The sequence below is a fragment of the Balaenoptera acutorostrata genome, chromosome X (genome assembly GCF_949987535.1).
Source record: "Balaenoptera acutorostrata chromosome X, mBalAcu1.1, whole genome shotgun sequence".
Classification (NCBI taxonomy): Eukaryota; Metazoa; Chordata; class Mammalia; order Artiodactyla; family Balaenopteridae; genus Balaenoptera; species Balaenoptera acutorostrata.
The window spans coordinates 98555049-98572067 of record NC_080085.1 but is presented as its reverse complement, the minus strand read 5'-3'; the positions used below and the strand labels follow the sequence as shown (position 1 = coordinate 98572067).

Here is a 17019-nt window from a genome sequence, read left to right as displayed (position 1 = left end):
GAAGAGATTCAATCCATGAGAAGAGGAGAAAAAGGAGGGACCATGACCTTGAGCCAAGGAGAAGAAACAGAAAGCCGTCAGCACTAATAGCAGCCCAAAAAGAGTTGGAGAAGGATGGTGAGTTCTGTTTGGTATGGTTAGTCTCAGAGGATGATAGATATATGCACAGAAGAGACAACTGAAGATGCTGTTTCAGGTGGGGAAGAGAGTTAAAGGAAAAGTACTGTTGCCTCTTGGAGCAATTGAGCACAGCCCATCAATAACATCAGAGTGCCCAGGTCCAATGCGGCACCTTCTATTGTTCCTCCAAATGTTCAATGCCATTTATCTTCCGCTCCCACGGACCATGCATTTAATGGCTGTCACATCATTTGGGAAACTTGACTGCAACACTGTCATTTCATGGGCAGCAGTAAGAAGGCTTATACCAAAGTCCTTGCAGAAGACAATTTTAAGATAAGATATGCACTTGTCATACCTTCAGTGAGCATCTATCCGCTTCATCATAGGCTGCACATAGAGAATTATTTTCTAATCCTTAACACTCTGGTTTCCCCATGCTGCTTCTCCTGAGTGGATTGAGACATGCAAATTAAGCTTAGTTTATTTGATTACATTTATGTAATCACCCCACTGTCCATAAAGTGACAGGTGAAACAAAAAGTATTTTCCAAATTGGTCAGCTTGCCTAAGACCATTGAGAACTAGAGAAAGAGTCAAGCTATAAAATATCTTCTTGCAGTAAGGAGAGCCATGTTCATAAAACATGTTGATTTCTTTCCCTTTACAGAGCTACATGCAATATAACCTGTAAAAAATAGATCAGAGGTTCCTGTCATATTCAAGGCACTGGTCCAGAAACCAGCAAACAAAACCTCAGCAAGATATCTTAAATCCTCTTTACCAGCTGAGGCAGTTGGTTATAAATGAAAAATTAAAGGAAATGGTATCTTCAAGGTCACCAAAGAGGCTGCTCTGCCCCTTATCCCAAGGGTTGTAGGTAGGATATAGTCTTTTAAGAGTACGGACTTCAGGGGCTTCCCTTGGTGGCGCAGTGGTTTAGAATCCGCCTGCCAATGAAGGGGACACGGGTTCGAGCCCTGGTCCGGGAAGACCCCACATGCCGCAGAGCAACTAAGCCCCTGCACCACAACTACTGAGCCTGCACTCTAGAGCCCACGAGCCACAACTTCTGAGCCGGCGTGCCACAACTACTGAAGCCTGCGCGCCTAGAGCCCACGCTCCACAAGAGAAGCCACCGCAATGAGAAGCCCGCGCACCGCAGCGAAGAGTAACCCCCGCTCGCCACAACTAGAGAAAGCCCGTGCGCAGCAACGAAGACACAACACAGCCAAAAATGAAAATAAATAAATTTATTTAAAAAAAAAAAAAGAGTATGGACTTCATATTTTGACTGCCAGGGTTCAAATCCCAGATCTGCAGTTTAATAGCTCTGTGACCTTGAGTGAGTTATGTCAGCTGTCTGAACTTCAGTCTTATAAGATGGAGATAATAACAATATTTAGCTCATAAAGAGGATTAAATGAATCAACGTATTTAAAACATGTCATGATATCTGACATATAGTAAGTGTTCGATAGATGTTATGATTACAATCATTTCCATTTTTTCCAGCCATATGGCTTTTTGTCATCACTTTCATGGGTATTAGCAGGTACCTAGAATTCTAACGCTTATAATCACTAAGAACTTTTATTAATACAAAATACCTTCACTTAAAGACGCAGATGTAGAGAATGGACTTGAGGACACGGTGGGGGGAAGGGTAAACTGGGACGAAGTGAGAGAGTGGCATGGACTTATATATCCTACCAAATGTAAAATAGATAGCTAGTGGGAAGCAGCTGCATAGCACAGGGAGATCAGCTCAGTGCTTTGTGACCACCAAGAGGGATGGAATAGGGAGGGTGGGAGGGAGGGAGACACAAGAGGGAAGAGATATGGGGATATATGTATACGTATAGCTGATTCACTTTGTTATAAAGCAGAAACTAACACACCATTGTAAAGCAATTACACTCCAATAAAGATGTTAAAAAAAAATACATTCACTTATACCCTTGTACCAAATGTAGCAGATGCTATCATGCCTATAGTTCTTTACTCTTACCACTTCAGAGCATGCTACCCTACCCCAACTCCCTACTGCCAGCACCTGCATTTCTTTCACTGAGGATTTTCTCTGGATAGTGAAGCCCACTTTACCAACCTGTGTGTCAGGTAGGACGTACCGAGGTGTTAACAGCCCTCAACCAAAGACTGACAGGAGTTGGTGTCACCTCACCCCTCAGGTGGGATCACTCTGAAGCAGATGTCTTACACTGCCTCCCAGACTTTCCCCTCAAGGCTGAAGCCCTAGTCACTCTCTGTGGTAGCTAGTTTGATAATGCTACCTTTAATCCCTGCTTTCTTCCCTTCCTTGTTTCACCGCCCCATTCTTCTATTCTCAAACAAACTACTTATACTTGAATCCTTGTTTAGCTTGGGAAGCCCAAACTAAGATCTTCTCATAAACCTGTGAGATAGGTAAGGGTAGACATCATAATTTTGCAGTGGGTAAACTGAGCTGTGGGTCATGTGGGTATTTAATGGAAGAGCTGGGCCTGGAACCAAGTCTCCTGTTACCATACATATTCTTTTTCTGTTACCAGAGTATATATCATAGCTTTTTCCAGCTGTGCACAAACAGACTAATAATGTCAGTAATCCCCCATTATCCTTCTCCTCATTGCATATCAGTTGATCTCCCAAAAGTAAGCCTGGACAAGGCAAGAAAGGGTCACGTTCCAACCGACTGATATCATTGCACTTTTCCATGTGTGAAAGGAATATTTATCAGTTTGTTCTTTAAGTGTCTGATCTTAACTAGCCATCTACCTAATGAAAATAGAATTATCTGTCAGAGTCTGGAAATGGATTGTTCGAGTTCATCAAAGAGTCTAGCTAATAAAGAAGTTGTGAATTAGCTGAAACTGCTTTCTTAGAGTAACATTTAGCACAGTTGTCACATTGAACGCAAATTAAGCTTCCTTTGATGATCTAGAAGGAAATTGGGGAACCAACGTTGCCCCAGGATCATGTGTGTACATATCAATACATATGAATTCTCATTACATTGGAAGACCTACAAAAGAGCTGGGTGCTGACGGTTCCTCAGTGGATGCACCACTGGGTAGTAAGGATTTATTTATGTGATGTGCCTTCTTTTCTGGGCCATGTCTATGTCCTGTATCTCCTACCCTATAACCCTGGATTCTATAACCGAGGCTAGTTAGACTGAGCATCTGCTAGATGTAGAGCACAAGAAGGTTCTGTACATTGGGGTCTCTTATTTGGAGAGCCTCTTTCATTAATGGCCATCTGGTCCCCCATAAAGGATTGTAATTAGGGAAGCAATGTATGAGCAGATACATCAGTGAAAACCTTGCCTGTGCTTGCCTTCCCTCCAAGATACTCAGTACTCAGGTGAATGGCAAAGTCACATTGGGCTATTTTTATTTTTCATAAAAAATGATTTGGGTCTAGAGGTTGGGATAAAATAAATCACTGATCCAATTAAGTGGCAGACACAGGACTTACTAACATCTGAATGCTCCTTACCGAATGTGATTCAGCACAGATCTGCTGTTTTCATTGTCCCTGTTTTTTCCAGTTGATTTTAAGCTCTGCGTGACAGTAATAGAGGCTCCCTGCAGCTTTGGGATAGATAAAAGAACTGAACAAGCCCCTTGGCTTTGTCAAAAGGATCTGCACATGTCTTTTTCACTACAAACATAAGTGAAAACTCCTATCACAGTTATTCCTTAAGAGAATAATAAAAGGAGTATTCTTCATCCAATCTCCCAAAGAGGAGTTGCCGAGTTAGAAGTCATCTCTGTTGCAATGTTCAAACCTATGGATGTGATCAAACCAGAAGTTTGTCTTTTCATGCAAAAGTAAACAATAAAAGGGGCTCTACCCTGACCCTTGCTGTCTACCTTAACTCCTGCATCTGCAGGACCCATGGGTTAAATCCTTCAGAGTCCTGGGCATTAGATATAAGGTGTTCATGAGATCAGAAACTGAGGTTGTGAGAATGAGGTACAACCCAATGATATGCTTAAATTATGGACCTCAGCTATGGCTTTAATATATTTCTATGAAAGGTGCAATAATAGGGGTATCATTTTAGAACAGTGGAGTGCAACAGCAAGCACACTGTCAACTACCTCCTGGCTTTGTAATAACTTGAATGTTACTGTAAAAAGTGACCCTTCACCTTTCCCAACCTCACCTTACAACCTCAGCAACATCACTTACCTATAACACAGCTAAGAACCAGGAACAAAACAAAGAGGATACCTGAGCATCATATCCATGCATTTTAATGTGTGTGCTTCCCTCAAGGCGAACCTAGATAGGATTTGATTCAGAATCTATACACCTGTATTTTTCGTATAATTCTAACCAAGTTTGGATATCTCCGATCCTACCAAAGATTAGGAACATCATGTCAAATGCTAGACAGTGGATGTTAAAACAAAGACAAGAGAATACTTAGAGCAAGGGGACAGAGAGGAAAAAAAACTAGGAAAAAGCTGACAAAATAATTCTCTGCAGTCTGGGAACATTTAGTGTTGGAGCAAATATTCTTATAGCCTGTAATAGGCCCTGAGGGTATCACTGGATACAGCACAGTGAGAAGATGAAAATCATAGCATGGACCCTGAATCATCGAGAAAAGATGAAATTATATTCAATATATTCTGCTTAAGGAGGCAAGGAAGTGTGCAATACACGTTAGAAAACGTTTTATCCAAAATGATTAAATTAAAATCATTGCGATGCAAAGAGGTAACTTTGAACTCCAGAAAACCCTACTATCCAGAAAGATCCTTTTTTAAGAGCTCCATGTGTTGTGGTTTCACTCTATATCATTCTGACCTCATCTTTTACAGCCTTGGTCACCTCTTGGTGAAAGATGATGATTTTGCATCTTATGCTCCTTTCTGCAGTGGAAAAATACATGTTCCTAGTTTTGCCAAGTTTTACAACTCTTGGAAAGAAAGGGGGATCTTTATTTTTAATTGCATATTTTGTATGCTTCTAAGGGGTCATAAAGTGTCCTCATTCTTATATTAGCAGTGAATTTCCAGTAAAAACTCTGGTGCAAATATAGATACCCCCCTCCAAAGTAAAAGCAAATTACCCACAATGCATCTTTGCAGTAGAATGTTCATCCAATTAGATTGCAAGGCAATTAGTATGATTACTCATCTGTATACTCAGTACTTAGTTTCCATTTTGCCTGCAGCAACTGCAGCTTTGACAATTTATCTGACAGGTCCACAACCTACATTTCTGAAAATGCCAAAGAAACGGAAGCTACCTGTATTTGTAAGGTATAGTTCAGAGATTTTGGAAAAGGGTGAGAATACTGGGCCCAGAGCAGAGGGAGAGAGAATTGAGATGGAGAGGAAGTTGTATGGCTGAATTCTAAGAGCTACTATCATGACTAAAAAAGTACCTCTAAGGGAGGGCAATACTGCAGGAAAGATTTAGGGGGGAAAATGATAAGGTCAAGATGGCAAAAGAAAGTTGGCATGAATTTCCCAGTAAGTAAAAAGGTCAGATTCCGGAGGAAGTAGCCAGTGCAAGCCAGATAAAGCAAATCTGATTCTTTTTTTTTTTCTTAGACTTTGGTGGCAGGGGTGGGGAGGGGAATTAGAGAAGCAACAGGAGTAGCCTTTGAGGGATCTCAGCCTTCAGTATTAAGGAGTCCAGACTAGGAAAGGTAGGTGAACTGCAGAAAGTGGTAAGTATGGACTGAGAGAAAAGGACCACTAAGGTAAACCTAGATACCAGAGGTATTATGTAGCATGGTGGGAATCTTTTCCCACCACCCATCAACATTCAAATGCCCATGGGTGTCCACTAGGCCTAAGTCTAAGCAAGAAGTCCTATGTGGGGAAGACATACAGAGGTCAGGGTTCTTTTTAAGGCTCTCTGGAGAGAAGTGTCTTAAGCCAAGCTTCCAGGACAAGCCCTGGATTCAGTGACCCAGTTAAAACTTTGTTGGTGAGAGTGACATCAGCAAATTGTCAGGGTAGGCAGCTCCAAACTCCTGTCCCTTCTCAGAAACATTGAAAATCAGCAGAAAGTCATAATCAACTTTGTCAGAAATCTGGAAAACACTCAAAGATTTACAGAAACCAAGAAAGCGCTGAATCAAGAAAAAAAATCAACTTCCATATGGTAAGAAAGCTATGTGGTATTTTTACCTGCCCTTGTTCCACCCCCTCCCTAGCTCAGCAGTGGTTTTGAAGACAGCAACTCCCATTTCTTGTGTGAGACCCTAATCCCTGGTTCTAGATGGAGCAGAGCAGACCTTATCTAAGACTTATTATGTTTATCTGTTCTAAACTGTCTATGGGCTTCCTGGAAGGACTGATGCAAGGCACTCATCTCTGTTTCACCTAACTCAGAAATCACTTAGGACAGTAAAATGGTGGACTTTGCCCAAAAACACTGTAAGGCAAATGAAAACCCTGCACACACCTGGGGCAAAAGATTGTGGTTTGACAAACAATAGACTGCCTAAAGCCTGAAAGGATATTTGGGGAGAGAAATTTTTTTGGAAAGTACGACATTCAAAAGCACCCATGTATACTGGGGAATCTAGAAAGCCATACGCATTCCCAGAGTGGGACACATGTTCAGAAAAGACCTAAGAAGACCCTAAGTTTTCACCTCTGGCTGATCTCTGAGCTCAGTGTAAGCAGGAAGTGAAGGCTAAGCCAGAGTTATAAACAGTCTAGCTAAGTTTTGAAAGAGTGTCCCAGCATAGAACCAATCTGCAAAGACTGGGAAAGGTGGATTTTTGGCTTTTTTAACTATTGGGGTGTGTGCCTGTGTGTGTGTGTGTATTCTGGAGTTAAAGGAAATCTCTGTCAAAACATTTGTTGAACACTAACTGAAGGAACAGAGACTTCACTGAATGCACATGACAAGGAATACAGTCTTTGCAAAAATAGTTTGGAAAAGTAATTAAACAAATGGACAACTACAGCCTTCCACAGTCAAAAAGAGCAAATCCTAGAGAAGGGGAATAAATTGGTTTCTAGAGATGCATAACATTATAATATTCAATGTCTAATTTTCAACAAAAAGTTACAGGGTACACAAAGAAACAGGAAAGTATGGCCCATTCACAGGAGGAAAGAAGTAGACAGAAACCACCTCTGAGGGAATCTATTGTTAAGAGATAAAATCATAGTTCTAAGCTCCTACATTAAAAAAAAGAAAAACCTTGGGCTTCCCTGGTGGCGCAGTGGTTGACAAACTGCCTGCTAATGCAGGGGACACGGGTTCGAGCCCTGGTCTGGGAAGATCCCACATGCCACGGAGCAGCTGGGCCCGTGAGCCACAATTGCTGAGCCTGCGCGTCTGGAGCCTGTGCCCCGCGACGGGAGGGGCCGCGATAGAGAAAGGCCCGCGCACCGCGATGAAGAGCGGTCCCCACACCGCGATGAAGAGTGGCCCCCGCTTGCCGCAACTGGAGAAAGCCCTCGCACGAACCGAAGACCCAACACAGCCAAAAATAAATAAATAAATAAATAAATAAATAAATAAATAAATAAGAAAATCCTTTTAAAAAAAAAAAAAAAAGAAAAACCTCAAATCAATAACATAAATTTATGCCTTAAAGAACTAGAGAAATAAGAGCAAAGTAAATGCCTATCTGGCAGAGAAAAGGAAATAATAATGATTAGAGTAGAGATAAACAAAATAGAGAACAGAAAAATAACAGAATCAAAGAGCCCAAAAGTTGGTTCTTTGAAAAGAAGAACAATATTGACAAACCTTTAGGTAGACCAACAAAGAAAAAAATGAAAAAATACAAAGAACTAAAATCAGAAATGAAAATGGGGACATCACTACCAACCTTATGGAAATAACAAGGATTATTAGAGAATGCCATGAACAACTATATCACAGCAAATAAAATGACCTGGATGAAATGGACAAATTCCTAGAAACTTACAAATTACCAAAACTGACTGAAGAAAAAATAGAAATTCTGAACAGTAAATATATTGAATGTGTAATAAAGCAAAACAAAGCAAAACATCTCAGCAAAGAAAAATTCAGGACCTGATGGCTTCACTGGTGAACTCTGCCAAACATTTAGAGAGTAATTAACACTAATTCAAACTTCTCAAAAAAAAAAATAGGAGAAAGCTCTCTAACTCATTGTATGAGGCTAGCATTACTCTGATAAAGACATCACAAGAAAACTACAGAACAATATATCTTATGAATATACATTCAAATATCCTCAAGAAAATACTAGCCAATTGAATACACAGCATATTAAAAGGATTATATACCATGACCAGGTGGGATTTATCCCAGAAATGCAAGAACGGTTCAACATAAGAAAATCCATCAGTGTAAAACATAACTTAAAAGAAAGAAGGAGAAAAACCACATCATCATCTCAATTGACGCAGAAAAGCTAATAAAGAAATTAAGCAAAATGTCAGGATGCAAAATGTCAGGATGCAAAATCAACAAACATCAACAATGAAGAATCCAAAAAGGAAATTATTTAAATAACTCCATTTACCATATTGGTCAAGAGAATAAAATATCCAGGAATAAATTTACCCAAGGAGGTGAAAGACATATACTGAAAACTTTTAAAAATGCTGAAAGAAATTAAAAGAAACTTCAATAAATGGGAAGACATTCTATACATTCTGTGTTCATGGTTTACAAGATTTAATATTGTTAATATGTCAATTCTGCCTTAAAGGGATATACAGATTCAATGCAATCTCTATCAAAATTCCAGAAGCCTTTTTTCTTTTTTTTTGCAGAAATGGAAAAGCCAATTCTCAAGTTCATGTGGATTTGCAAGGGGTACTAAATAGCCAAAACAATCTTGAAAAGGAAGAACAAAGTTAGAGGACTCACACTTCTGATTTCAAAACTCCCTACAAAGCTACAGTAATCAATACAGCATGTCACTGGCATAAGAACTAACATACAAATCAATGGAATAGAATTAAGAGTCCAGAATAGACCATGTAGACTTCAAGATCAAGATGGAAGAATAGGAGGATGCTGGGCTCACCTCCCCTCACGAACACATGAAGATTACAATTATGTGTAGAGTGACTCTCGCTGAAATAGACCTGACGAGCAGGCTGGCTTTTCTAAACCAAGGATGTGAAGAAAGGCCCACATGGAGTCTGGTAGGAAGGGAGAAGTGATCTGGTCGGGGCCCACACCCCTAGTGGGGGGACCCAGAAGAGGAAGGGGATATCACAGACTCAAGCTTCCTCCCTGCAGAGCAAGAGATTCAAGCCATATATTGGGCACCCCAGTCCTGGGGTCCAACACTGGGAAACAACCACCCTTATCAGGTTTGCAAACCAGTGGGGCTTATTGGAGGCTGTAAGAAACTGAAACTCCACTCTTGAGTACACACACAACTTGCACACTCCCAGTCACAGCACAGAGGCAGCAGATTAAAAACTGTCTGGGGGGCTTCCCTGGTGGCGCAGTGGTTGAGAATCTGCCTGCCAATGCAGGGGACACAGGTTCGAGCCCTGGTCTGGGAAGATCCCACATGCCACGGAGCAACTGGGCCCGTGAGCCACAATTACTGAGCCTGCACATCTGGAGCCTGTGCTCCGCAACAAGAGAGGCCACGATAGTGAAAGGCCCGCGCACCACGATGAAGAGTGGCCCCCGCTTGCCACAACTAGAGAAAGCCCTCGCACAGAAACGAAGACCCAACACAGCCATAAATAAATTAATTAATTAATTTTTTAAAAAAAACTGGGGTTCTGCTCAGTTTGCCAGGACTGCCCCAGCATACCAACAGCCTGCACCAGGCTCCTGCTCCAGCCCCTTTTGCTCTGGCAATTCTCCCCATGAAGGAGAAGGCTGCTATTGCCAAAGAGAGTGTCCACCCTTGGAGGGAATAGAGCCATCTAGGACCCTAACCCTGCCTCTGACCAGGGTGGAAGCAGCCACTGCCAGCACCTGAATCAGTGCCCTCACTTGGATGGAGCAAAACTAGCTCCAGGGCGAAGACCGCCATCTCCAGAGCACAAGTCCCTGCACACACTCAGGAGGGAGCAAAACCAGCTCAGTAGTGTGGCACCAACCCCTCTGGCCCTGGCCCAGCCTCTAACGAAAGCATGCATACCATGGAATAAAAGTGAAACCAGCACACAGAAATGCAGCCCCAAGCCCTCAGGCCCCAGCCATGCCCCAAACCAATGTGGAGACTTCCATCTTACCCTGGATAAACCCAGCTCCCTTAGGGCTCCTGCTCCAGACGCTCAGGCCCAGACAGCCACTGAGCATAGGAGAAGCCCCAGCTTGTACTTGGCTTTGACTCTAGCCCCTCAAACTCCAGCACTATCTCACACTGAGGCAGTGGCTGCCAGCACACCCCAGGGGGAAGACACAGCCTGTGCTCACTTCAGATCCAGCTCTCCCACCAAAGCCACTGGGCACATGCAGACTGCGTAGAGATGCTCCCACACAATGACACACCTTCAAGACCAGGATAGGTAACTGTTTCACCTAAATTCATAGAGACAGAGAAAGTTAAACAAAATGAGAAGACAGAGGAATATGTTTCAAACGAAATAAACTTTAAACAACCATAATAAAACAGAGATAAATAATTAGCCAGATAAAGAGTTCAAAACAATAGTAATAAGAATGCTAAATAGGGACTTCCCTGGTAGCACAGTGGTTAAGAATCTGCCTGCCAATGCAGGGGACACGGGTTCAAGCTCTGGTCTGGAAACATCCTACATGCCATGGAGCAACTAAGCCCATGTGCCACAACTACTGAGCCTGTGTGCCACAACTACTGAAGCCCATGCGCCTACAGCCCGTGCTCCGCAACAAGAGAAGCCACCCAATAAGAAGCCCGCACACCACAACGAAGAACAGCCCCCGCTCATGGCAACTAGAGAAAGCATGCATGCAGCAACGAAGACCCAACGCAGACAAAAATTTAAAAAAAAGAATAGATGCACACAGTGAGAATTTTAACAAAGAACTAGAAAATATAAAAAAGAAACAGTCAGAGCTGAAGAATACAGTAACTGAAAAGAAAAATACACAAGAGGGAATTAACAGAAGATTAGATGATACAGAATAAAACGTGTGATCTGAAGGATAGAATAGTGGAAATCACCCACTCAGAAGGGCAAAAAGAAAAACAAATTTTGAAAAAATGAGAATAGTTTAAGGGAGCTTTGAGACAACATCAAGTGTACTAACATTTGCATCATAGGGGTCCCAGAAGGAGAAGAGTGAGAGGGGTGGAAAATGTATTTGATGAAATTATGGCTGAAAACTTCTTGAACCAGATATCTAGGTACAGGAGACACAGTGAGTCTCAAACAAGATGAACCCAAAGAGACCCACACCAAGATATATCATCATTAAAATGGCAAAAGTTAAAGATAAAGAGAGAATTTTAAAGGCAGCAAAAGAAAAACAAAGACTCACATATAAGGGAACACCCTCCGATAAGGTTATCAGATGATTGTTCAGTAGAAACTTTGCAGGCCAGAATGTAGTGTCATATATATTTAAAGCACTGAAAAGAAAAAGCCTACAACCTAAGTTACTCTACACAGCAAGGTTATCATTCAGAATTGAAGGAAAGATAAAGATACTAAACCTACACTAAAAGTAATGTGATATATATAAAGCTATAAAGTCTCCACCAAAACACTATTAGAATTAATAAATGAATTCAGTAAAGTTGCAAGGTACTCTATACACTAATAATAAACTATCAGAAAGAAAATGCAAGAAAACAATCCCATTTACAATCCCATCAAAAAGAATAAAATACCTAGCAATAAACTTAGCAAAAGAGGTAAAAGACCTATACTTCAAAAACTATAAGACATTGATGAAGGAAATGGAAGATGATACACATAAATGGAAGGATATCCCATGTTCATGGATTGGAAGAATTAATATTGTTAATACTATCCAAAGCGATTTCCTCCCGTAGGTCACCAGTGCTTCTAGGTCATGGTCATTTTGAGCCTGTATCTGGGTGACTTCTAGGCGGTCGTGTCATTGACTGCTCCCCACCCCCCAACTCCACTGTGGTCCTGCGTGTCTCCTGCCCTCCCCTCCCCACTGACCCCTCTCGGGTCCCCTCCGGGCCTTCTGCCCCTGGTCGCCAAGGCTTGCCGCACTCTCACCCACTGCTGTCATTTGGAGGAAAGATGAATGGGAGGGCTGATTTTCAAGAGCCAAATGCAGAAGTTCCAAGACCAATTCCTCACATAAGGGCTGATTACATTCCAACAGAGGAAGAAAGAAGAGTCTTTGCAGAATGCAATGATGAAAGCTTCTGGTTCAGGTGAATCCTTTCAGGTCATCCCAAATATGGTTCCATCCCTAAACTTATATTTGCTTGCATCATGGGATACTTTGCTGGAAAGCTTTCCTATGTGAAAACTTGCCAAGAGAAGTTCAAGAATCTTGAGAATTCCCCTCTTGGAGAAGCTTTACGATCAGGACAGGCATGACGATCTTCACCAACTGGGCACTATTCTCAGAAGTCAAAATATGACTCAAGCATGAGTGGTCATTTATCTTTTGTGACAGCCCCAGCAGCAGACAACATAGAAAAAGAGATGCTTCCTCATTATGAGACAACTCCATTCAGTGCTTCTATGAATGAATCTACTCCCACTGGTATTACTGATCATATTGCCCAAGTCAAAGTAAACAAATATGGAGATACTTGGGATGAGTGAAAAATTGCATCATTGGACCTACTGAAGAAGTTTCAATATCCAGCGTCATCTAGGTGGTCATGAACATCTGCATGCTTTGAGCTCAGCAGCAGTCTTCATAAACACATTTAAAACTAGAACCTGGGTTTTTGTGGTTTGGCTTATGAAGATGATGTTCTAAAAACTTACATTTTAATGTAATATTGTGTGAATGTATTCATTTGGGGGAACTCTCTGAATGATGGTAGTATACCATGATTGTACACAGTTTGTGAAATTGTTTTAAGTTACAGGGCAAGGATACTTTTATAAAACTATCAAGAGAATGCAATGCTGTAGAATCACTGTATCTGGAAATAAATGATACCTGCATGTTGAATTGGGGTGGGTGGGTGTAGCAATCATAATTTTAAGTCTTAAACTTTATATGAAAAATTATTAAAAAGCCTTGGCGTGAGGCGAGCGGAGCCGGAGACGAGACCAGAGGCCGAACTCGGGATCTGACAAGATGGCCGGGCTGCCCCGCAGGATTATCAAGGAAACCCAGCGTTTGCTGGCAGAGCCAGTTCCCGGCATTAAAGCAGAACCAGATGAGAGCAACGCCCGTTATTTTCATGTGGTCATTGCTGGCCCTCAGGATTCCCCCTTTGAGGGAGGGACTTTTAAACTTGAACTATTCCTTCCAGAAGAATACCCAATGGCAGCCCCTAAAGTACGTTTCATGACCAAAATTTATCATCCTAATGTAGACAAGTTGGGAAGAATATGTTTAGATATTTTGAAAGATAAGTGGTCCCCAGCACTGCAGATCCGCACAGTTCTGCTATCGATCCAGGCTTTGTTAAGTGCTCCCAATCCAGATGATCCATTAGCAAATGATGTAGCGGAGCAGTGGAAGACCAATGAAGCCCAAGCCATAGAAACAGCTAGAGCATGGACTAGGCTATATGCCATGAATAATATTTAAATCGATCCGATCATCAAGTGTGCATCACTTCTCCTGTTCTGCCAAGACTTCTTCCTTTTTTGTTTGCATTTAATGGACACAGTCTTAGAAACATTACAGAATAAAAGCCCAGACATCTTCAGTCCTTTGGTGATTAAATGCACATTAGCAAATCTATGTCTTGTCCTGATTCACTGTTGTAAAGCATGAGCAGAGGCTAGAAGTGTCATCTGGATTGTTGCGAAACGTTTAAAAGCAGTGGCCCTTCTCTGCTTTTATTCATTTCCCCATCATGGTTTGAGTATAAAGCACTGTGAATGAAGGTAGTTGTCAGGGTTAGCTGCAGGGGTGTGGGTGTTTTTCTTTATTATTATTTTTTTTTGGTGGTGGGGGGAAGGTAGTTTTATTTTAATTTTATGGGCTCCTTTCCCCCTTTTTATGGTGATCTAATTGCATTGGTTAAAAGCAGCTAACCAGTTCTTTAGAATATGCTCTCTAGCCAAGTCTAACTTTATTTAGACACTGTAGATGGACAAGCTTGATTGTTTGAACCAAAATGGGAACATTAAACAAACATCACAGCCCTCACTAATAACATTGTGACTTTGCTGTCAAGTGTAGAATCCTCCCTTCAAGAAAAAGCTTGTGACCATTTTGTATGGCTTGTCTGGAAACTTCTGTAAATCTTATGTTTTAGTAAAATATTTTTTGTTATTCTACTTTGCCTTTGTACAGTTTATTTTACTGTGTTTATTTCATTTTTCCCAATGTGACAATCGTATTTAAAAATTAAAACTGATGGAAGATTCTCTTTTGGTCTTCAACGTCTGACAAATTGAATGGCAAGAGGTAGATTTTGCCAGTTCCTTTTCACTGATGCAAATTTGTGTTAAGATATATCACTGAATGGAGTATTTATAAGCTGGCCCTGAGCATGCCTAAAGCATCAGTATGTGACATTTTTTACCTCCTAGAAATTTGAAATAAATGTGTTTGTGTTGTCTGATTAGTCAGATGATCATGGGTGTCTTGCCACAGTGTTTGAAAATTACTGTAGAGGAGAGTCACAGCACAGCCACACTCGTGACTGGCTTTATGTGGGACTTTCACATGTGCCACATTTGTGTCTGGCATTTGCATTATGACCTTGCTCTTAGTTCTTGTCTCAGAACTTCATGTGTGACCACTGGTGTGTGTTATTAGGAAACACCAATCTGATAATCACTTGGGGTTTGTTCAGGCCATTTATGAGTCTTTCTTACAGACCTGCTGAGCAAATCTCAAGCAGCCAGCTTGCATAAGTGTCATCAGAAAGGTTTCTCCCTTAGAGGGCATCATATCCTCAATTAATGATTCTTACTGTCATCCCTCTAATATTTGCTACGGGAGCTCCTTTTATTCTTTAATTTGATAATCAACTCTTTTTTCTGCATTGACAGAGTTCCTCCCCCACAAAACTGTTCTTTCCCACCCTTCCATATCTAATTCCTGATTCTTGTTATTTTTAAGACATAAATGTAGTCAGTCATAAGTATGTAAATGTTAACCTGTGGGTTGGAACCTTTGTCTCTTGCAGTTTAAGGTAATGGATATTGTAGCCCATCTGAATTTTCCCCCCTCTTATTCTCGTAACTTCTGGAGTTTCTTCAGAATGTGGTGTATTTTATTGTGCTCCTATGTAAGATGAAGAATTATCTATTAAAATTACATTTTCAACATAAAAAAAAAAAAAAAAAAGCCTTTCTCTAGTGTTTGCTGTATTCTCTTAATGTTTATGGTAAATAAAATATAAAGGAACATGCATTAAAAAATACTATCCAAAGCAATCTACAAAGTTAATGCAATCCCTAACAAAACACCCATGACATTTTTCACAGAACTAGAACAAATAATCCTAAAATTTGTATGAAACCACAGAAGACTGAAAATAGCCAAAGCAATCTTGAGGAAAAAAAAGAACAAAGCTGGAGGTATCGTGCTCCCTGACTTCAAACTATACTACAAAGCCACAGTAATCAAAACAGTGTGGAACTGACACAAAAACAGACACACAGATCAAGGAAACAAAATAGAGAGCCCAGAAATAACCCCCCTCACATATTATCAATTAATCTATGACAAAGGATGCAAAAATATACAGTTGGGGAAAAGACAGTCTCTTCAATATGTACTGTTGAGAAAACTGGACAGCTACATGTAATAGAATGAAATTAGAACATTTTCTCATACCATATACAAAAATAAACTGAAAATGCATTAAAGACCTAAATGTAAGACTGGAAACCATAAAATTCCTTGAATAAAACATAGGCAGGGCTTCCCTGGTGGCGCAGTGGTTGAGAATCTGCCTGCCAATGCAGGGGACACGGGTTCGAGCCCTGGTCTGGGAAGATCCCACATGCCACGGAGCAACTAGGCCCGTGAGCCACAACTACTGAGCCTGCGCGTCTGGAGCCTGTGCTCCACAACAAGAGAGGCCACGACAGTGAGAGGCCCGCACACCGCGATGAAGAGTGGCCCCCGCTTGCCACAACTAGAGAAAGCCCTCGCACAGAGATGAAGACCCAACACAGCCAAAAATAATAAATAAATAAATAAATAAAAGACTTTTAAAAAAACATAGGCAGTACACTCTTTGACATAAGTCTTATCAATATTTTTTGGATCTATTGCCTCAGGCAAAGGAAACAAAAGCAAAAATAAACAAATGGGACCTAATTATATTTAAAAGCATTGCACAGTGAAGGAAACCATCAACAAAATAAAACGACAACCTACTAAACAAGAGAAGTTATTTCCCAATGATTTATCTGATAAAGAGTTAATATCCAAAATATATAAAGAGCACATACAACTCAATATAAAAAAAACCAAACAATGCAATTACAAAATGGACAAAAGACCTGAACAGACATTTTTTCCAAAGAAGACATACAGATAGCTAACAGGCACATGAAAAGATGCTCAACATCACTAATCATCAGGGAAAGGCAAATCAAAACCTCAATGAAATATCACCTCACACCTTTCAGAATGGCTATTATCAAAAAGAAAATAAATATAATAAATGTTAGTGAGAAAGTAGAGAAAGGGGAAACTTAGTTCACTGTTGTGGGAATGTAAATTGGTACAGCCACTGTGGAGAACAGTATAAAGTTTCCTCAAGAAATTAAAAATAAAACTACAATATGATCCAGCAATTCCACTCCTGGGTATGTATCTGAAGAAAATGAAAACACTAATACAAAAAGATACATGTAATGCAATGTTCAG

The 17019-nt window shown here is 40.8% G+C and overlaps 1 protein-coding gene and 1 pseudogene across 1 annotated transcript; both read left to right on the top strand.

The window, feature by feature from the left end:
- The first annotated feature begins 12284 nt into the window (after positions 1-12284).
- On the top strand, positions 12285-12963 carry LOC114238399 (OCIA domain-containing protein 1-like; annotated as a pseudogene).
- A 294-nt stretch (positions 12964-13257) lies between these two features.
- Positions 13258-14752, top strand: LOC130706527 (ubiquitin-conjugating enzyme E2 N). Its single transcript, XM_057539082.1, has one exon. The coding sequence runs from the start codon at positions 13309-13311 to the stop codon at positions 13765-13767; it is 459 nt and encodes a 152-aa protein (XP_057395065.1). The 5' UTR covers positions 13258-13308; the 3' UTR covers positions 13768-14752.
- Positions 14753-17019: the final 2267 nt, after the last annotated feature.